This window comes from Carcharhinus amblyrhynchos, chromosome 26, assembly GCF_965287045.1.
Source record: "Carcharhinus amblyrhynchos chromosome 26, sCarAmb.v2.hapA, whole genome shotgun sequence".
Taxonomy (NCBI): Eukaryota; Metazoa; Chordata; class Chondrichthyes; order Carcharhiniformes; family Carcharhinidae; genus Carcharhinus; species Carcharhinus amblyrhynchos.
In genome coordinates this window covers 12,373,252-12,396,638 of record NC_137349.1, presented here as the reverse complement: position 1 = coordinate 12,396,638, position 23,387 = coordinate 12,373,252, and the positions used below count along the sequence as shown (strand labels likewise).

Sequence of the window (23,387 nt, the reverse complement as noted above, 5' to 3'; positions counted from 1 at the left end):
TGTCATTTCCAACCTGGGAAAAAGCTTCCAACTCTTCACCCTATTTATGCCCTTCATAATTTTATAAACTTCTATTTGGTTGCCCCCTCAACCTCTGCCTTTCCAGGGAGAACAATCCTAGTTTACTCAATCTCACCTCGTAGCTAATACCCTCCCTACCAGGCAACATCCTGGTAAACCTATTCTGCATGCTCTCCAAAGCTTTCACATCCTTCTGGTAGTGTGGTGACCAGAACTGGATGCAGGATTCTAAATGTGGCCTAACCAACTTTCTATGTAACTGCAACATCATATGCCAACTTTTATACTGTATGCCCCATCCAATAAAGTCAAGCATGCCATGTGCCTTCTTCACCACCTTTTCCAGCTGTGTTGCCACCTTTAAGGATCTGTGGACTTGCACACCCAGATCCCTCTATGTTTTACAAACTCCTGTTGGTCCTGCCATTTATTGTGTAGCTCCCACCTGCATTAGATCTACCAAAATGCATCACTTCGCGTTTATCTGGATTAAATTCCATCTGCCATTTCTCCGCCTAATTTTCTAGCCTATCTATATCCTGCTGACAATGTCAGCAATATTCTCTGACAATGTTCATCACTATCCACAACTCCAGCAAACTTTGTGTTGTCCACAAACTTACTAATCAGAACAGCTACGCCTGCTTCCAAATCATTTATATATAGATCACAAACAGCAGAGGTCCCAGTACAGAGCCCTGTGGAGCACTATATTACATTCTGCAGTCTCTTGTTTCCTTCTCTATGAACGATATGTTTTGTCTGTATAGCACGCAAGAAACAATGCTTTTCATTGTATGTTAATGCATGTGACAATAATAAATCAAATCAAATCAAATCACACACAACTCGACTGCTGATATCTTCAAGCTTTCTGCCCCTGTTTATATAGTCTCACATACCTAGTTTAAATAAATTAACCCACAACGCATTTACACAATCCCTTAGCAGTGTTTGGTGCCTTTTATATCATTTTAAAAACACAACAATTTGTACCTCACTCTGAGGCCAGCTTACCCAGCACAGAGCACCGTAATCACATTCTGTCTGAACAGGCAGTGTAGCCGAGTGGCGATTTTCAGTGCAGATGCCTGCAGTTATAGATGAAGACTGGATTCTGTAACTCCCCTCAGCATTGTTCCCATGTGTATGTGTCAGCATTTCTTCCCAGCCATGTCTCTTTCTGTTGCCACATTCCCTGAGTCACAGGACATGTCAAACCAGATGTTTCTCTGCCTACAACCAAACAGTTTGGGCTTGGTCCTTCTCGTTCAGTGACCAAGAACATCGCAATCCTAAATATTCTTCCTCAACTGTCTATCCCTTAACAAAAGTGCATCATTTCAAAGCTTTGACTACTTTGAAGTTCACATATTGAGGCACTTCATTGTGTCTACAGAGGCAATGACCGAGTGGTATTATTGCTAGGTTATTAATCCAGAAACTCAGCTCATATCCCATGGCAGGTTCGAATCCTGCCATGACAGATGGTGGAATTTTAATTCAATATTAAAAATATCTGGAATTAAGAATCTACTGATGACCATGAAACCATTGTTGGAAAAACCCATCTGGTTCACTAATGTCCCGTGCCATCCTTACCTGGTCTGGCCTACATGTGAATCCAGAGCCACAGCTTTGTGGTTGACTCTCAACTGCCCTCAGGCACTTAGGGATGGGCAATAAATGCTGGCCAACCAGCGACGCCCATGTCTCATGAATGGATAAATTAGGAAAAAGAAAACAGGCATACTTCTCTGATTTTTATGTCTCTTCCTTCAGGCAAGAAAGCTACTTGCCTCAAATGTTCTTCTTTCATACCCAATTGCAACAGCAGCTCATTATCACACCCTTGATTCATACCACTCCACCACTGGTAAGCGTGACTCCAGCTGCCTGGGCCCCAATCTCTGGATTCCCTCCCTAAACCTCTCCTGCTCTCACTTGTCCTTTAAAACACTCCTTAAAACATGCACCATTGACCAATGCTGTTGGTCACCTGACCCAATATCTCCTTACCTGGCTTGGTGACACATTTTGTTTCATATCTCTCCTGTGAAGCAACTGGGGACATTTTTAACCACATTAAATGTGGCGGGAAAGAAGTGATTCTACCAAATCTAACCAGAGAGAATGAAGAGTCTGGAACCTGCTTTCAGAAGAAGAGGCGGGGGCAAGAGTTAATAGAGTTTTGGCAATAACACTGCTTGTCTCTTTGAACCTGTATTTTTATCATTCTTTCTCAATGTAGCCCCCAGTTTGACTCCCCACCCCCCCCCGACTGAAACCACACTCAATCCAGACCCTCTCAAGCCAATTCCCAAACACCACCCCACCGCAAAGAAACTCAACTGGACTCACTACATAAACACAGGGGCTACAAGTGAGGTCAGAAGCTAGGAATACTGCGGCGAGTAACTCATCTCCTGACTCCCAAAGCCATCTCCAAGGCATAAGTCAGGAGTGTGATACTCTCCACTTGCCTGGATGGCTGCAGCTCCAACAACACTCAAGGAGCTCAACACCATCCAGGACAAAGCAGTCCACTTGATGGGCACCCCATCCACAAACATTCAATCCCTCCACCACCAATGCTCAGTAGCAGCAGTGTTTACTATCTACAAGATGCAGTGCAGCAATTTACCAAAGATCCTTAAACAACATCTTCCAAACCCAGGGCCACTTCCATCTAGAAGGACGAGGACAGCAGATACAAAGGGACACCACCACATGCAAGTACCCCTCCAAGCCACTCACCAACCCGACTTGGAAATATATCACCATTCCTTCATAGTCGCTTGGTCAAAATCCAGGGATTCCCTCCCTAAAGGCATTGGGTCAACCCACAGAACACGGACTGCAGCGGTTCAAGAAGGCAGCTCACCACCACCTTCTCAAGGGCAACTAGGGATGGGCAATAACTCCCATGTCCCATGAATGAATTTTTTAAAAAACCTTCAATTTCTAATCTGCTTTTTTGTTGCCGGGGTCTTGGGGCTAAGGTGGGGCAATGGGTACAAAATAACTGTTTACTGCTGGTCGTTCTTTGTCTTATATGAGGAGGGCAGCAGGGAGAAGATATAACTGCCAATTGTTGGGGACCCTTATTCTGCAAACCATCGTTAGATAGTCCACAGAATGTTGCAATTGCACACAGCTAAAGGAACAGAGCAACATCCACAATGAGAAGAGGGTATGACAAAAGAATAAACATCTCACAGCTCAACACTCAATTGAATCAGTCAGTTAACCCCAGTGTGGGTAACAGGGCATGAGACTGTCAACCAATAGCTCAGGGAAATAAAAATTTTCTTTCGCTTATCATTGTAACACGATTGGACATCATATTGAAGGCTTATGGCATTCTTCAGTAAATTGGACTCACCCTTCGGCTCAATCATCACTTTGTCCTGTCAACTGCTTCCAGTTCAAGGGCAAAGGGATCCCACTGAACAACAGAAACCACAGTCCATCTCTGTAAGTAATGAGAGTTAGCGATTGGGAAAGAAGCAGAGAAAGAACACAGGAGGAAATAGGCAAATTAGAGTTCAATAAGAATGAGAGGGACAGAAACATTAGGCCGAGAGAGGGAGAAAAAAAAGACGAAAAGAAAATAATTAAATTTTAAAGGTGGCTATGGTGTGGAGATGCCGGCGTTAGAATGAGGTGGGGCACAGTAAGAAGTCTCACGACACCAGGTTAAAGTCCAACAGGTTTATTTGGAATCACAATCTTTCGGAGCACTGATGAGGATAAATTAGAATCCAATAAGAACCTTTTTAAGAATGAGAGAGACAGAAACATTAGACCAAAACATCAACAAAAAAAAAGACAAAAAAGAAAATAGTTAAATTTGACTGGACGAAGGAGCAGTGCTCTGAAAGCTCGTGATTTCAAATAAACCTGTTGAACGTTAACCTGATGTCATGTGACTCATCTTAAATTTTTAAAACTGCTAACATCAATTTATTAATGGCTAGCTTGAGATTTCAGCTTCAGTTGTTCATTTCCTGGGCTGGGGAGGTTAAGTAGCATTGCAGGCTTGTAAATTTCTTCTTAAAAAGGTCCTTACACTGTTAATTACCAGCCCTAACTTCTTGTAGTAAGTTTATTGGGTCATGTGCAAAGGTAACAATTTTGTTGACACTCGGTGGGGAGGTTGAGACTGAGCTGCTGTTTTCACAAAGCTGATAACAGAACTATACAAATCATCTGAAACTAGAACTAGGGCTGCATGGGCTCAAAATAAGGGGCAGTAGATTTAGGACTGAGTTGAGGAGGAACTTCTTCACCCAAAGGGTTGTGAATCTGTGGCATTCCCTGCCCAGTGAAGCAGTTAAGGCTACCTCATTGAATGCTTTTAAGGCAAGGATAGATAAATTTTTGAACAGTAAAGGAATTAAGGGTTACATCAAGCGGTTGGGGAAATTGGGGCTGAATCCACAAAAAGATCAGCCATGATCTTATTGAATGGCAGAGCAGGCTCAAGGGGCCAGTTGGCCCACTCCTGCTCCTAGTTCTTATGTTCTTAATTTTTGGGAATTTGCAACTTCTGGTACAGCTTCCTTGTCTCAAGCTGCCTTGTTATTTGAGCACTAAGAACAATGAGTACAGTAAACTCTCCTTTAATATCTGGACTGTTACAAAGCTCTCCAATTTCATTTCAATCTCTTCTGAGGGCGTTGCCCATTTAAGAAAGAGAAGAAGAGAATTTTTTTCTCTCTGACGGTTGTAAATCTCTGGATCTCTCTTCCTCAAAATGTGACCCAAGCAGAGTCTTTGAATATTTTTAAGGCAGAGTGAGAAAGCTCCTTGATAAGCAAAGGGGTGAAAGGTTATGGTGGGTGAGCGGGAATGTGGAGCTGAGGGTTCAATCAAATCAGCCATGGCCTCATTGAATGGTGGAGCAGGCCAGAGGGGCTGAATGGCCATACTCCTGCTCCTAATTCATATTGTGTGGGGTCAGCTCCATTAACCCTGGGCTTCACATTGGTCATTTACTCATGAACTTGAGGTTGAGCTTGTGAGAGTGTAAACTGTACCCCATCTGATGAACTGATTGTCTTCCTCCTGCTTTGTGTTTCTAAAGGTTAAATTTTATTTATTAGTGTCACAAGTAGGCTTACATTAAACACTGCAATGAAGTTACTGTGAAAATCCCCCAGTTACCACACTGCGGCGCCTGTTCGGGTACACTGAGATACAATTCAGCATGGCCAATACATCTAACCAGCATGTCTTTCAGAATGTGGGAGGAAACCGGAGCACCCAGAGGAAACCCATGCAGACATGGGAAGAATGTGCAGACTCTGCACAGACAGTGACCCAAGCCGGGAATCGAACTCGGCTCCCTGACGCTGTGAGGCAGCAGTGCTAACCAACGTGCCACAGAGGAGAAGGAATCAGGACTCAGCAGGAGCCTGTCACGATTTTCAGACATTTACCTCTCCCAACACGAACCCCAGTAGAGCGATCGGGAAACGGGAACCCCAACAGACTTGCCTTTGCTTCCCAGCACGGGGTCACGGGCTAAAAAGGTGGCCTGCTGCCCTGGTGGAGATCTTGCATTGCACCTGGGAATCTTGGATTTGAGTGATGCACTTTTACACAGTCCCCATCAAGAGAGCTATCACCGGCCACAGGCAGACACCATCTGCGGGCTGCACACACAGATCTGAGCTTGGTTATGATTCTGCGAAATGCAGTCTAGACGAGGGCAGGGTTTCTGCAGGTTGACGATAGTCAGACACAGCAACTGGGTCAGTCTGAGGTTAAATAGGGCAATGTAAAGAAAAAAATCCAGCTCTCACTTTTTATTTGCATCTCCTGCTGCCAATGGACATAAATACTGCTGTCTGGATAATCAAAGAAACCCTACAGTGCAAAAGGAGGCCATTTAGCCCATCGAGTCTGCCCCAACCACAATCCCACCCAGGCCCTATCCCCATTACTCCATGCATTTACCCTATCTAGTTCTCCTGAGACTAAGGGGCAAGTTAGCATGGCCAGTCCACCTAACCTGCACATCTTTGGACTGTGGGAGGAAACCGGAGCACCCGGAGGAAACCCACGCAGACACGGGAGAACGTGCAAACTCCACACAGCCAGTGATCCCAGGCCGGGAATCAAACCCGAGTCCCTGGCGCTGTGAGGCAGCAGTGCTAACCAATGTGCTCACCATGCCCAGTGTTTACCATGAATCAGAGGACCATGTGTATGACTCCCACTGCAGATGCTGGGGCACAGAACCAAGACCGACACTCCCAGTGCAGAACACACAGAGTGCGGCACCGTCAGAGGTGCTGTCTTTTGGATGAGATGTTAAACTGCTGCCCTGTCTACTGTCTCTGGTGGACACATCACAAGGCACTATCTAAAGGAAGCACAGGGGTGTGGTCCTAGTCACCTGACCAATATTTAAATTTCAGTCACCATTATTCAAATCAGATGATCAGTACATTTACCTCACTGCTGCTTAGTCATAGAGTCTTGAGGTATACAGCATGGAAACAGGCTCTTCGGCCCAACTTGTCCATGCTGCCTTTTCTTTTAAACCCCTAAGCTAATCCCAATTGCTTGCATTTGGCCCATATCCCTCTATACCCATCGTACCCATGTAACTGTCTAAATGCTTTTTAAAAGACAAAATTGTACCCAACTCTACTACGACCTCTGACAGCTTGTTCCAGACACTCACTACCCTTTGTGTGAAAAAATTTCCCCTCTGGACACTTTTGTACCTCTCCCCTCTCACCTTAAAACCTACGCCCTCTTGTTTTAGACTCCCCTACCTTTGGGAAAAGATGTTGAAGATGTATCTTGTCTATGCCTCTCATTATTTTATAGACCCTCTATAAGATCACCTGTCAGCTTCCTACGCTCCAGAGAAAAAAGTCCCAGTCTATCCAGCCTTTCCTTATAACTCAAACCATCAAGTCCCAGTAGCATCCTAGTAAATCTTTCCTTCACTCTTTCTAGTTTAATAATATTCTTTCTATAATTGGGTGACCAGAACTGCACACAGTATTACATGTGTGGCCTTACCAATGTCTTGTATAACTTCACAAGACATCCCAACTCCTGTATTCAGTGTTCTGACTGATGAAACCAAGCATGCCAAATACCTTCTTCACCACTCTGTTCACCCGTGACTCCACTTTCAAGGAGCTATGAACATGTACCCCTAGATCTCTTTGTCCTGTAACTCTCCCCAACGCCTCACCATTAACTGAGTAAGTCCTGCCCTGGTTCAATCTACCAAAATGCATCACCTCGCATTTGTCTAAATTAAATTCCATCTGCCATTCGTCAGCCCATTGGCCCAATCGATCAAGATCCCGTTGCAATCGGAGATAACTTTCTTCACTGTCCACTATGCCACCAATCTTTGTGTCATCTGCAAACTTACTAACCATGCCTCCTATATTCTCATCCAAATCATTAATGTAAATAATAAATAACATTTGTCAATTATATTAGCAAATAATGACTGCAATCTGCTTGTGGTAGATCGCAATCTGCAATTTGCTTTGAATTTCAGAAGTATTTTATTGACCGGAAAGTACTTTAGAATAGAGGAATATGGAATAATGGGAACAAGAGGAGGCCATTTAGCCCCTCAAGCCTGTTCCATCTTGCCTGATCTGAATCTTAACTGTATCTCCCCATCTTGGATCCAGAACCCCAAATTCTCACTTGGGTGGTATGGTGGCACAGTGGTTAGCAGCGTCAGGGACCCAGGTTTGATTCTTGGTTTAGGTCACTGTCTGTGTGGAGTGTGCACGTTCTCCCCACGTCTGCACGGGTTTCCTCCGGATGCTCCGGTTTCCTCCCACAGTCTGAAAGATGTGCTGGTTTGGTGCATTGATCCAAACAAGCACTGGAGTGTGGCAACTAGAGGAATTTCACAATAACTTCATCGCAGTGTTAATGTAAGCCTTATTGTGACTAACAAATAAACTTCACTTTACTTCTGTACCCCAACAGCAATCTATCACTCACAGGCCTGAACTTACGAAGGGCCTGTTCTGCGCTGTAATGACCTCCTGCATCCACCACATTTCAGGCATTTCAGATTTCCTTCACCCTTTGTCTGCCCCCGTTCTGGCTCTCGTTTGTAGGTCACTTCTCCTGGTTGCCAGAGGATGTGTGAAAAGTGACGTACTTTAAAACGTTTCACTCTCAAACTGTACACATGGATTCATTCATTCAAAGGGAGGCTGGATAAACACATGACCCCTGACTTTCTCTCTTCCACCTTCTTTCGTCAGCAAAAAGATACAAAAGTCTGAGGACGTGTACCAACTGACTCAAGAACAGCTTCTTTCCTGCTGCTTCCAGACTTTTGAATGGACCTATCTCGCACTAAGTTGATCTTTCTCTACACCCTAGCTATGACTGTAACACGACATTCTGCACTCGCTTGTTTCCTTCTCTATGAACGGTATGCTTTGACTGTATAGCGTGCAGGAACAATACTTTTCACTGTATAGTAATACAGGTGACTATAATAAAGCAAATCAAATCAAAGGAGAAAGGAACAGAAGGGCGGTACGGTGGCACAGCGGTTAGCACTGCTGCCTTACAGCACCAGGGGCCCAGGTTCAATTCTGGCCTCAGGTCGCTGACAGTGTGGAGTTTGCACATTCTCCCTGTGTCTGCGTGGGTTTCCTCTGGTTTCATCCCAAAGCCCAAAGATGTGTGGGTTAGGTTGACTGGCCATGCTAAATTGACCGGAGTGTCAGGGGCATTAGCAGGGTAAATGTGTGGAGTAATGGAGGATAGGGTGTGGTTGGTGCAGGCTCGATGGGCTGAATGGCCTCCTTCTGCACAGTAGGGATTCTATGATATACTGATAGGGAGAAATAATGAGGGGTGGGAGAGATCGCAAGGAGTGTGAGGAAGTTGGAACAGAAATACAGGGTAGACCATTAGGCTTGAATCCATGAGAGATAAAAGTCACCCTTCCAATTTTCAGGCAAAGAAATGTGATCAAAGGTGAAGCATTTTAACTTATTGTCCCTGCAGCACGATAGGTTAAAAATTCTCATCCTTATTTACAAATCCCTCCATGTTCTTGTCCCTCCCGATCTCTGCAATCTTTCGGGTGGCAAGTTGGCACAGTGGTTAGCACTGTTGCCTCACAGCCCCAGGGACGCAGGTTCGATTCCTGCCTTGGGTCACTGTCTGTGTGGAGTTTGCACGTTCTCCCTGTGTCTGCGTGGGTTTGCTCCAGTTTCCTCCTGCAGTCCAAAGATGTGTGGGTTAGGCGGATTGGCCATGCTAAATTAACTCTGAGAGTCAGGGTGATTAGCAAGGTAAATACATGGGGTTATAGGGATGGGGCCTGGGTGGGACTGTTGTCGGTGCAGGCTCGATGGGCTGAATGGCCTCCTTCTGCATTGTAGAGATTCTATGAAATCTCTTCCAAAGATCTCTGCACATCTTCAATCTCCTCACTCACACAACCCCGATTTCCATTGTTCCAACATTTGCGACCATGCCTTCAACTAGCCAGGCCCCAACCTCTCAGATTCCCTTCCTGAATCTCTCCACTTCATTTTCTTCCTTTAAGACTCTCTTCTAAACTTTCCCCTTTGATCAAACTTTTGATGCTGCGATTGAATATCGCATTACCTAGCTCGGTGTCCAGCTTAATTTGATATTGAAGCGGCTTGGCATTTTCACCTATGTTAAGACACTTGGGGTGGAATATTCCCATCACGGGAATCGTAGCGGGTGGGACACGGACCACGCTGAGGTCCATTGACCTTGGGCGGGATTTTCCAGCCTTGGGATGAGTGCGGCTGGGAAGTGCGGCCCTTTATCTGTGGTGTATTCATGCGGTCAGCTCACTTTTAGATAAAGGAATGAAACGGTTGCCACACAGTGGGCCACTAAACCAGTTTGTGGAGTTTAATTCGATCGATTTTGCCCACTTACAATCCAGGATGGGAAAATCTCCCCATGCCTCTAATGATGTCATCACATATAATCATGTGACAATCTACACAGCGATGCACTGGTTCACAAGACAGGAAACTATCTAAATGCAAGTTGTTGTTAGATAACAACAAGTTTCCAACAGGTAGAGTTTATTAAAACCAAAATTACACACAAACACAATTGCTATCCCGATCTCGTCATTCGAGATGTTTATTGGGAAAGGAAATCCCACAGGAAATTTGAGGTGCTGTTATTCCCAGGGCGCAGTCACTTACCGTGTCTCTGCTTGCTGACAGACGCTCTGGGGAACCGGATCATCTTACATTTATTCCTAAATCCACCAACAGGATATCCAAATCACAACCTCAGGATGTCGCAATGTGCTTTACAGCCAATCCTGTCCTTTTTAATTTGTAATCATTGTTGTAGTAAATGCGGCAGGCAATTTGTGAACAACACGCTCCCACACAAAATGCGATAATCACCACGTAATCTGCTTCACAGATTCAAACACTCCCAGGAGAGGTACAGCACAGGGTTAGATACAGAGTGAAGCTCCCTCTAAACTGTCCCCATCAAACACTCCCAGGACAGGTACAGCACAGGGTTAGATACAGAGTAAAGCTCCCTCTACACTGTCCCCATCAAACACTCCCAGGACAGGTACAGCAGGGGGTTAGATACAGAGTAAAGCTCCCTCTAAACTGTCCCCATCAAACATTCCCAGAACAGCTACAGCACAGGGTTAGATACAGAGTAAAGCTCTCTCTATACTGGGAGTGTTTGATGGGGACGGTGTAGAAAAATATTGCGTGCTTAGCATTAACAGCTATTACTTTGGTAAGTACAAGATTCAATAAATATTTGTTACAGCAAAGGGTACACTTGTGATGGTAAACTGTTTCCATGGAAACACAGCAGTGGATTTTGAGACCGAACGGAAACTGTCTTGAGAAGATTTGCAGAGCTGTTGATAATAACCCTTTAACTGATCATTCCGTTCAGTCAAAACAAACGAGAAGGCATGTTATTTACTCGGTATGAAGTGGCTGTTTTATTAATTAGTATTTTAGTTAAATAGAATTGAGCGACTGCTCAAGTCAACTGCACTTCCAGAACTCTGGGGTTCACGAGTATTTTCCTGCTCCATAATCTCCCCATCAGCCACAATCCACCCCATTCCTAACGTGCCTCACCCTCAACCACAGGGACGAGGTGGCACCCTCCAAGCTCACCGAAAGCAGCCTCCAGAGGGAAACACATAACAGAAATAAACTGGGCTTCAGCACCCTCGGGTGGGGGGGGGATATTACCCAGAGACATGCACTTGTATAGGTATTTTTTACATTTGTGTACGTATCCGAGTATATACAAAAGTGAGTATGTCTGTGTATGCCTGTCTTTTTTATTCATGGCGTCGCTGGCTGGCCAGCATTTATTGCCCATCCCTTGTTGCCTTTGAGAAGGTGGTGGTGAGCTGCCTTCTTGAATCACTGCAGTCCATGGTCTGTGGATTGACCCACAATGTTATAGGGAGGGATTCCATGATCTTACCCAACCACTGCGAAGGAACTGCAATATATTTCCAAGTCAGGATGGGTCGTCTCACAACACTAGGTTAAAGTCCAACAGGTTTATTTGGTAGCACGAGTTTTCGGAGCACTGCTCCTTCATCAGGTGAGTGATAAACCTGTTGGACTTTAATCTGGTGTTGTGAGACTACTTACTGTGCCTACCCCAGTCCAATGCTGGCCTCTCCACATCAAGTCAGGATGGTGAGTGGCTTGGAGGGGAACATGCAGGTGGTGGTGTTCCCATTATTCTGCTGCCCTTGTCCTTCCAGATGGAAGTGGTCGTGGGTTTGGAAGGTGATGTCTCAGGATCTTTGGTGAATTGCTGCAATGCATCTTGTAGATAGTACACACTGCTGCTACTGAGCGTCAGTGATGGAGGGATTGAATGTTTGTGGATGTGGTGCCAATCAAGTGGGTTTAGTGTTAAGCTTCTTGAGTGTTGTTGGAGCTGTGCCCATCCAGGTAAGGGGGAATATTCCATCACACTCCTGACTTGTGCCTTGTAGATGGTGGACAGGCTCTGGGGAGTCAGGAGGTGAGTTACTTGCTGCAGTATTCTGAGTCTCTGCCCTGCTCTTGTTGCCACTGTATTTATGTGGTAAGTCCAGTTGAGTTTCTGGCCAATGGTAACCCCAAGGGTGTTGACAGTGGGGGATTCAGTGATGGTAACGCCATTGAATGTCAAGGGGCGGTGGTTAAATTGTCTCTTATTGGTGATAGTCATTGCCTGGCATTTGTGTAGCGCGAATGTTACTTGTCACTTGTCAGCCCAAGCCTGGATATTGTCCAGATCTTGTTGCATTTGAACACGGACTGCTTCAGTATCTGGGGAGTCACGAATGGCGCTGAATGGCGCAATCATCGGCGAAGAGCCCCACTTCTGACCTTATGATGGAGAGAACGTCATTGATGAAGCAGCTGAAGATGGTTGGGCCTAGGACACTACCCTGTCCTACTCCTGCAGCGATGTCCTGGAGCTGAGATGACTGACCTTCCACAACCACAACCATCTCCCTATGTACCAGGTTATGACTCCAACCAGTGGAGAGTTTGCCCCCTGATACCCATTGATTTCAGTTTCGCTAGGGCTCCTTGATGCCACACTCGGTCGAATGCGGCCTTGATACCAAGGGCTGCCACTCGCACCTCACCTCTGGAATTCAACTCTTTTGTCCATGTTTGAACCAAGGCTGTAATGAGGTCAGGAGTTGAGTGACTCTGGTGGAACCCACACTGGGCATCACTGAGCAGGTTATTGCTGAGCAGGTGCTGCTTGATAGCACTGTCGATAACCCCTTCCATCATTTTACTGATGATTGAAAGCTGACTAGGCGATAATTGGCCAGGTTGGATTTGTTCTGCTTTTTGTGTCCAGGACACATACCTGGGCAATTTTCCAGCTTGTTGGGTAGATGCCAGTGTTGTAACTGTACTGGAAGAGTTTGGCAAGGGGAACAGCAAGTTCTGGAGCTCAAGTCTTCAATATTATCGCCAGAATGTTATCAGGGCTCATTGCCTTTGCAGTATCCAGTGCCTCCAACCGTTTCTTAATATCACATGGAATGAATCGAATTGGTTGGAGACTGGCAGCTGGGATGCTGGGGACCACTGGAGGAGGTCGAGATGGATCATCCACTCGGCACTTCTGGCTAAAGATTGCTGCAAATGCTTCAGCCTTATATTTTTTCACTGATGTGCTGGGCTTCTCCATCATTGAGGAAGGGGATATTTGTGGAGCTGCCTCCTCCAGTGAGTTTTTTAATTGTCCACTCCCATTCTTCACTGGATGTGGAAAGACTGCAGAGCTTAGATCTGATCCACTGGTTGTGGATCGATTACCTCTGTCTATCAGTTGCTGTTAATGCTGTTTGGCACACAAGTAGCTTCACCAGGTTGACACCTCATTTTTAAGTATACCTGGTGTTGCTCCTGGCATGGTTCTCCTGCACTCTCCATTGAAGCAGGGTTAATTCCCTGAGTTGATAGCAATGGTTGAGTGGGGGATATGCCGGGCCGTGAGGTTACAGATTGTGCTGGAGTACAATTCTGCTGCTGTTGATGGCCCACAGCGCCTCATGGGTGCCCAGTCTTGAGTTGCTAGATCGGTTCAAAGTCTGTCCCATTTAGCATGGTGATAGTGCCACACAACACGCTGGAGGTTATTCTCAAAGTGAAGGCAGGACTTTGTCTTCGCAAGGACAGTGCGGTGTTCACTCTCACCGATACTGCCATGGACTGATACATCTGCAGCCGGCAGATTGGTAAGGATGAGGTCAAGTATGTCATTTACCTCTTGTTGGTTCCTTCACCACCAGCTGCAGACCCAGTCTCGCAGTTACATCCTTTAGGACCTGAGCAGCTCGTTCAGTAGTGCTGCTGCCGAGTCAATCTCGTGACGGACATTGAAATCCCACACCAGAAATCATCTTATGCGCTTACCACCCGGTGCTGCGCGTGCATATTAGTGTTTGCGTTCATGTCCATGTGCCAGTCTGCCTGCGTGTAACGCTGTCTGTCTGTGTGTATTTGTGAGCCTGTGTGCGTTTGTCTATCCATGCATTTGTGACTGTGTGTATTTGTGTGCATGTGTGTATCTGTCTGTACATTTGTGTATGCATCTCTGTGTTTGTGTGTACGCATGAGTATACCTGCGTCTGTGTATCTGTTTGTATGTGTGTGAGTGCGTGCATTTGCGTATGTCTGTGTGTATATATCTGTGTGTAAGTATGTGTATATGTATATCTATGCATACATATATATCTGTGCATGTGTGTATATCTGTGCACGTGTGTGTATGTCTATCTGTGTGTGTGTATATTTGTGTGGGTATCTGTGCATGTGTGTGTATATTTGTGCACATGTGTATATTTATGCATGCGTGTATACCTGTGTGTATATTTATGCATATATGCATATGTATATATCTGTGTGTATGTATATTTGTGCATATGTGTATATCTGTGCATGTGTCTATATCTGTGTGCGTGTGTCTATATCTGTATGCGTATGCATTTTGTGGTTGTGCATATGTATATCTCTGTGTGTTTGCATGTATATTTGTGCATATCTGTGCATATCTTATTCTGTGCATATGTGTATGTATGCATATCTGTGTGCGTGTGTTTGTACATATGTGTACATCTGCATGTGTGTATGTAAATGTGTGTGTATGTATATTTGTGCACATTTTACATATATCTGTGCGTGTGTGTATGTGAATCTACATTTGTGATTGTGTGTATATATATATCTGTGTATGCCTATACATATGTGTATGTGTGTGTATGTATACCTGTACATGTGTGTAAATATATCTGTGCATATGTGTATGTATATCTGCATGTGTGTACATATATCTGCATGTGTGTACTTGTGTATGTATATCTGCATGTATGTGTATGTTGTATGTGTGTGTGTATATGTATATCTGTGTGTGTATGTGCATATATCTGTGCATCTGTGTGTGTTTATCTATGTGTGTGTCTGTGTGTGTAGCTGTGGGTATGTATATCTGTGTGTGTGTGTGTGTGTATGTGTATCTGTGTGTGTGTGAGTGTGTGTATGTATATCTGTATGTGACTGTGTGATGTGTGTGTGTAGCTGTGCGTGTGTGTGTGTGTGTGTGTATCTGTGTATGTGTTTATCTGTGTGTGCGTGTATACCTGTGTGTGTGTGTGTGTGTGTGTGTGTGAGTGTGTATGTGTGTGTGTGAGTGAGTGAGTGTGAGTGTGTGTGTATGTGTGTGTGTGTGTACGTGTGTGTGTACGTGTGTGTGTGTGTGTGTGAGTGAGTGTGAGTGCCTGAGTGTGTGTGTATCTGTGTGTGCATGTATATCTGTGTGTGTGTGTGTGTGTGTGTGTATCTGTGTGTGCATGTATATCTGTGTGTGTGTGTATCTGTGTGTGCATGTATATCTGTGTATGTGTGTGTGTGTGTGTATCTGTGTGTGCATGTATATCTGTGTGTGTGTGTATCTGTGTGTGCATGTATATCTGTGTGTGTGTGTGTGTGTATCTGTGTGTGCATGTATATCTGTGTATGTGTGTATCTGTGTGTGCATGTATATCTGTGTGTGTACCTGTGTGTGCATGTATATCTGTCTGTGTGTGTGTGTGTGTGTGTATCTGTGTGTGCATGTATATCTGTGTGTGTGTGTGTGTGTGTATCTGTGTGTGCATGTATATCTGTGTGTGTGTGTGTGTATCTGTGTGTGCATGTATATCTGTGTGTGCGTGTGTGTGTGTGTGTATCTGTGTGTGCATGTATATCTGTGTGTGTGTGTGTGTGTGTGTATCTGTGTGTGCATGTATATCTGTGTGTGTGTGTGTGTGTCTATCTGTGTGTGCATGTATATCTGTGTGTGTGTGCGCGTGTTCTGAGTAATTTCTCAGTTCAGGAAGGTTTCATGCATTGGGAATGTCTGTGTTGGATTTATCGTCAGTCCTGTCACATCTGCCTGAAACCCTGACAGCTGCAGATGACCAGTTGCCCATCTCTTCCCAGCTTCTCTCTATGCCCTGCCCTGGACATTGGCCCAGAATGTGTTGCCCTCAGGATATGGAGGCCAACATTCGTACTGTCCAACAGAGGCACCAGATGGTGATGGGGAACGGCAGCCTGACCAGTGCACTCACTCTTACTCAGCAAGGTTGTAGCTATAAGCTGAGACCTGATTGTGATCATCTTCATTTCCACAGACAGTATTTCCATGTCTCTCTTCCTCTTATTTGCTTGTACAGTGTTGCTCAGAGGAGCAAGAGAAAGACATTTAACTCAAAGAGACAGCTCCACTGGTACAACAGAAAATTACTGGTCCATTTTACCTCCTCATTTCCAATGTCTAATCTGTGTCCAAACCCTTCTCCAACAAAAATCCAATTGGAATACTCTGAGTTTGATTGATTTAAATTAGGCCTGCCCCCCACACTTCAACCTGCCCCCCACACAGTTCCCCAACACTCCCTCTCCCCATACCTCTATTCCCCTCCCCCACTCTATAACTCTCCACACCCCCCCACTCCTCCCCCTAAGCAACAGTGAAGAAACGGCGACATATTTCCAAAGCAGGATGGATTTGTTCTGTCTTTTCACAAACAGTTCCTGCCTGGGCAATTACCCACGTTATTGGCAGCACTGCAGCTGTACTTTGTAGTGCGTACAGCACGTGAGTGTGCCTGTGTGTGTGTGCCTGTTTATATGGCTGTGTTTTATGGTTTTACCCTTTCAGTACAGATGACACTCTGGTGAATCTGCATGTACCCCCTCCAAGGCCAACATCCCCTTCCTGGGGCACAGAGTCCAGAACTGAACCCACTGACTCCAGGTGGGGCTTTGCCCAAGGTTCTGTAATTTGGAAACATAGCTTGCTCCCCTTGAGAAACTAACAATCCGTCACATTCTGATTACTTTCTGCATCCATCACCTAATAGTGATTTCTGCATCTCCGTCTCCCTCAGTTGAGTTGAACTCACATGTAAGATAGTAAGCAGGAATTTATTTTGGCACTGTCACAAGCAGTCTTATATTAACACTGCAATGATGTTATTGTGAAAATCCCCACTCTGGCACCTGTTTGGGTTGCACTGAGGGAGAATTTAGCACGGCCCTAACCAGCACGTCTTTCGGACTATGGGAGGAAGCCAGAGCACCCAGAAGAAATCCACGCAGACATGGGGAGAAGTGCAGACTCTGCACGGTAAGTGACCCAAGCCGGGAATCGAACCTGGGTCCCTGTTGCTGTGAGGCAGCAGTGCTAACCACTGTGCCATCGTGCCTCCCATTAGACCATTCGGCCCCTCTACCCTGCCCCACCATTTAATAGGATCATGGCTGATCTCTGATTGTGACCTTAACTCCATTTTCCTGTCTTCTGCTCGTAATCCATGACTTCTCGTTCATCAAAAATCTGTCTAACTCTCCCTTGAACATATTCAATGCTTCAGCCCCCAAGTGCCGAGTCTGTAAAACTGTAATGATCCTTTGAGAGAAGAAACTTTGCTTCATTTGCATTGTAACCAAGACAGCCTTTATTTTTAAACTCTGCTTCTAGATTCACTTGTGAGGGGAAACATCTCTCAGAATCTACCTGGTCAAGTGCTCTCAGAATCTCCTGTATTGCAGTAAGATCACTTCTCCTCATTCTAAACTCCAGTGAGTGTCGGCCCAACCTGTTCATGCTTTTCTCATAAAACAACACCTCCATCCCAGGAATTGGCCTAACGAACTTTCTCTGAACTGCTTTCAGTGGAAGTAAATCTCTCCCTAAGTAAGGTGACCAAGACTGTACACAGTACTCCAGCTGTACACATTTGCCCACTTGATAGACAGCAACCTCACACTGTGAATCTGTTTTGCAGTTTTGGGGAAACTCCCACCTCGTTATCTCTGAGGAGGCACTAACATTCATCTGGGACTACACAGCCCAACTTCAGAGAGCTATACAAAGTGTATCTGCATTTGCTAATACAGGCTCACCAACAGGAGACACAAGATCTGCTCAGACAAAAGGCTCCTCAAATATTCGGCACGGTAGCACAGTGGTATGGATGGCATGGTAACACAGTGATTAGCACTGCTGCTTCACAGCTCCAGGGACCTGGGTTCGAGTCCCGGTTTGGGTCACTGTCTGTGTGGAGTTTGCACATTCTCCTTGTGTCTGCATGGGTTTCCTCCCACAATCCAAAGATGTGCGGATTAGGTTTTTTGGCCATGCTAAAATTGCCCGTTAGTGTCCTGAGATGTGTAGGATAGAGGGATTAGCAGGCAAATGTGTAGGGATATGGGGGTAGGGCCTGGGTGGGATTGTGGTTGGTGCAGACTCAATGGGCCGAATGGCCTCTTTCTGTACTGTAGGGTTTCTATGATTCTTTGCTTCTTTTCAACTCATAATGGCTGGGATGTTTAGCCTTCTGTCAGAAGCAGCCAGGTTCCAAACAATGGATACACATCCTTTGTCAAAGACCTGGTGAAGAAATGGGGTCACGTGAGTGAGGCCTCTGGCTTGTTGAACAAGTTAATATTGCCTTGCTGAGCTGAATAGTTCAGTCTGCTGCTTTAATATCTGACTAGCAGGCCACACTGAAAGGAGCTCTGCCCAGATAGAACACTTGGCTCCATCTAGACTGCGTTTGTTGTGAGTCTGTACCATCGCCTACAAGACTGAATCTCTTGGTGCCTGTGAATTCTACAGCATCGGTTCTCGACCTGCCAACCTCCATGAAGGAATACCTCATTGGACTTTGATTCTAGAACTCACATGACCCAATATTAACCTTCTCTGTGGTCTCTGTAATGTGAAACTTTCTTTTCTCTATCCCTCTCTTTATTGTGTGAGTGTTGAGGTGACATTGCAATCCTCTTCCTGCGTTTCAAGTGTGTGCAAATAAACTAACCCTTTGAGTTCATCCTATCCCGAGTTTGCTGTGAGGTTATTAATAGAAACTGTGATCACCAAAAACCGAGGGGGTGAGGGCAATTCGCCACCGCTAGTGAGAGTCAAAACAAATCAAAGCTTATATATGGGAGGGGGGGGGTGGGTGAGAGGAAAAATTAAAGCCGTTTTAATTAACACCCCTCCCATCCTTAACACTACATTGAGCTCAATTAGTCACAGTACTGCCAGGTGCATCATGGAGCAGATACCCAGAAACAGGGCGAAAGAGATGAGGAGTTACAGTTCAAAAGCTCAACATGTCATAGGATCATAGAATCCTACAGAGCAGAAGGAGGCCATTCGGCCCATCGAGCCTGCAGTGACCACAATCCCAATCAGGCCCTATTCCCGCAACGCCTCATACTTACCCTGCTAATCCCCCTGATACTAAGGTTAATTCAGCATGGCCAATCAACCGAACCCTCACATCTTTGGACTGTGGGAGGAAACTGGAGCACCTGGAGGAAACCCATGCAGACACAGGGAGAATGTGCAAACATCACATAGACACCCAAGGCCAGAACTGAATCATTAAATCACAGAATCCCTACAGTGCAAAGAGAGGCCATTCAGTCCATCGAGCCTACACCGACCACAGCCGCACCCAGGCCTTATTCCTGTAACCCCATGCATTTAGCTTAGCTAATCCTCTGACACTAAGGGGCAATTTAGCATGGCCAATCCACCTCCCCTGCACATCTTTGCGTTTTGTAAAGTTCAGAATGGAGGATAGAGGGTGAAACAGGATGGCGGCGAGAGAGGGAGGGAATCCCAGTTTAACAAGGCCGAGGTTTAACAAAGAGGATATTGGGGTCTTACAAAAGGACAGAATTGCAATTTGTATAGCGCCTCTCGTGACATCTGAACATCTCAGAAAACTGAATTCTTTTGCAATGCAGTCACCGTGCAATGGAAGAAAAGTGGTGGTCGATTTGTGCACAGCAAGATCCCACACACCGGCTATGGCTTAGGTTGATGGATAAATAATGTCCCGGGGCACCAGGGGAAATAGTGGCCAATGAATGTCCGCATCTACCAGAGAGGGTTTGATATCTCCTCCAAGAGATGGTGCCTCTGACAGGGCAGCATTCCCAAGGTGTTGGCAATGGAAGTGCCGGCCTGGGATGCCAGCTTGAATCTGCGGAGTGGAGTTTGTTGGCCAGGTGGGGTGATGGGGACTAAGTGTGATGCAGGTCACTGCACCCTGGCTGACATTGAGAGCAGGGAAACTGATGCAACCAGTCCAGGTTTGAACTGAGGGTGAAGGCACAGGGGAAAAGTTCAGAGTCTGCAGAGGAGGAAGACTTGTAGGGGAGAGAGAGAGAGGAGAGGAAGTGACTAGAGATGAGAGGGAGCCTGGTCTCACAGAGACACAGCTTTGACCTGGGGATTTGCTACAGAGTCCCTGAAACAAACGTGTGCCCTTCACAGCTCCTGGTTCCTCTGTGAAACCTCAGTAAACATGCAGAGAGGCCAGTAGCCCTGGCACTTTGTGAAATGATCCCACAGGGAATCCAGTGAGTGGAATCGATCCACTCACATCAATCCAGTGGAGATTTGATAACACATTCTGCACCAGCTCCTGTCTCTTTTTTTTTAAAAAGAAAGAGCAATTTCCTTTGTCTCTCCTGATTGGAATGCAAATTCTGCCGGGGCTGCAGAGAAAGATCCCACAGAATACCGGGGGTGCGGAGTGTCCCCTTTAAGCAGTTGCTGCATCGCCTGTCCCACAATCTCTTGCCTCTTTCTCTGCTCCCTTTTTGCGCAGGGAGGGACGCATTTCTGTCATGGATATACACGTTCTTTCCAAAACCAGCCTGCCACCCCCCCCCCCACCCCCAGCCCCGCATTCTCTTTGCCCCTCTGTTTGCACCCTCCCCCCCCCCCCCCCCCCCCAGTCCCTTCCCTTCACTCACCCAAGACTCCAGCGCTGGCTGCCCGCTTCTCCGCCGCCTCTCGCATCTCCTTCTCGGGCTGAGGTTGTCTCTCCGCGTCGCTGTCCTCCTTCTCCTTCCTTGGCACCGGCATCTCCCAGTGCAAAGATGCTGCTCTCTACACGGGCTGCATTTGGGGTGCAGTGCTCTGTCTGCTGGGGTTACTTTGACTCTCCCTACATCCCCCCCACACGCACTCACACCTCCCCCTTTGTGAAAGCTTGATGCAGTGCCTGGCACCTCCTGGGCATGACAATCTCCTGAAGCCACTCTCTCTCTCTCTCTCTCTGCACACACACACACACACACAGCACTGGGAAACTGCAAGGTTAGAGGATGAAAGCAAAATGCAGGATTAATCATCCGCTTTGTATCCCCGCCCGAGCCAGGAACAAAGAGACACAGAGGGCATCAGGGAGAGAGATGGCTGGGCAGAGAGACAGATTAACAAGGAGGGAGACTGGGATTAACAGGGACAGAAAGAGGGGGAATGTAGGGAGCATCATAGCATCCCTACAGTACAGAAGGAGGCCATTCGGCCCACCGAGTGTGTACCAACCACAATCCCACCCCAATTTCCATAACCCCACATATTTACCCTGCTAATCCCCCTGACACTGAGGGGCAATTTAGCATGGACAATCAACCTAACCTGCGCATCTTTGGACTGTGGGAGGAAACCTGAGCACCCAGAGGAAACCCACGCAGACACAGGGAGAATGTGCAAACTCCACACAGACAGTCACTCGAGGCCGGAATTAAACCCGGGACATGGTGAGGTAGCAGTGCTAACCGCTGTGCCACCGAGTTGTCCCCATTGAGAAGGATATCTAGGAAAACAAACAGTAAGGCAGAGATTGGGCTAATTTTAATTCCCAGTACCCAAAAGGAAAGGGGATTTGGGTCTTTGAAGGGGAGTTTTTTTTCATTCCTGCCAGTTGCTGTATAGGGGCTATCTATTAACCGTCTCTCCCCTGAAGATTGTGGGGTCAACACCCCCCTGCAGACCCTTGATCATGTGGCTGACCCTTCTAGTGCAGTACTGAGGGAGAGCTGCACTCTCAGAGGCGCTGTCTTCAGGATGAGATTTTCTTTAAGACATTTCTCCCAAGCCCGGGAGCAGGTGAATGGCCTCTCCCAGTGAGACTGAGGGGAATTTCCAGTGGACCTGGGGAAATGAATCCCTTCCCACAACCCCCGCATTGGCACAAGTTCTTCTCACTGGGGCTGTCTGGACAGGCCAGATTTATTTATTTAATTTATTATTGTCACATGTACTAATATACAGTGAAAACTATTGTTTCTTGCGCGCTATACAGACAAAGCATACTGTTCATAGAGAAGGAAAGGAGAGCGTGCAGAATGTAGTGTTACAGTCATAGCTAAGGTGTCGAGAAAGATCAACTTAATGCAAGGTAGGTCCATTCAAAAGCCTGACAGCAGCAGGGAAGAAGCTGTTCTTGAGTCGATTGGTACATGACCTCAGACTTTTGGATCTTCTTCCTGATGGAAGGTGGAAGAGAGAATGTCCAGGGTGCTTGTGGTCCTTAATTATACTGGCTGCTTTTACAAGGCAGCAGGAAGTGCAGGCTGAGTCAGTGGATGGGTGGCTGGTTTGTGTGATGGACTTAGCTTCATTCACGACGCTTTGTAGTTTCTTGTGGTCTTGGACAGAGCAGGAGCCATACCAAGTTGTGTTACAACCAGAAGGAAAGCGTTCTGTGGTGCATCTGTAAAGGTTGGTGAGAATCGTAATGAATATGCTGAACTTCCTTAGCTTTCTGAGAAAATAGTTGGTGGGCTTTCTTAACTATAACGTCAGCATGGGGTGACCAGGACAAATTGTTGGTCTGAACACCTAGAAACCTGAAGCTCTCGACCATTTCCACTTCATCACTATTGACGTAGACAGGGCCATGTCCTCCACTACGTTTCCTGAAGTTGATGAGAATCTCCTTTGCTTTACTGACATTGAGGATGAATGGCGGAAGCCTTGTCTACACACAGAACATGCAAACAGTGATTCCCAGCTAGGAACATAGCTTCATCTTTCCATGTCCAAAATCCAATACATTCAGGTTCTGATCAATTGGGGATCAATCAGGTTCTGCTTTGAGATTGGTTTGAGATTCCCGTCTGCCATTCCTTTTATTCCACATTCCCAGGCCTTGCTGCTCAGTCAGGTCTTGTGCGGAAGTGTCTCTCCAGCTTCCTGAGCAAGATGTCAAACTGAACACTTGTCCTCTCAGGAAGAAGTAAAAGATCTCACTGTGTTATTGAGCAGGGGCAATTCCCCGGGGCCAATATTTATTCATCAACCAACACCACCTGGAAAGGAAGCTGATTATCACATTGCTGTGCGTGAGATCCTGCTGTGTATAGAAAACTTGCTGCATTTTCTACATCGTGACAGTGACTACCCTTCGATGCCTGTGAAGTGACATTGCAAGGTGATGAACAGCAGCGGCAAATGTACTTTCC

At 46.1% G+C, this 23,387-nt stretch overlaps 1 protein-coding gene across 1 annotated transcript in view; it reads right to left on the bottom strand.

Annotated features, from left to right (window-relative positions):
- The window catches only part of ano8b (anoctamin 8b), a 140,174-nt gene extending 119,044 nt beyond the window's left edge, over positions 1 to 21,130 (bottom strand). The window contains exon 1 of the mRNA XM_080213111.1: positions 20,889 to 21,130. Coding sequence (XP_080069237.1) covers positions 20,889 to 21,000 — 112 coding nt within the window. The 5' untranslated portion in view covers positions 21,001 to 21,130. The remainder of the gene's footprint in view (positions 1 to 20,888) is intronic.
- Between the last annotated feature and the right edge of the window lie 2,257 nt (positions 21,131 to 23,387).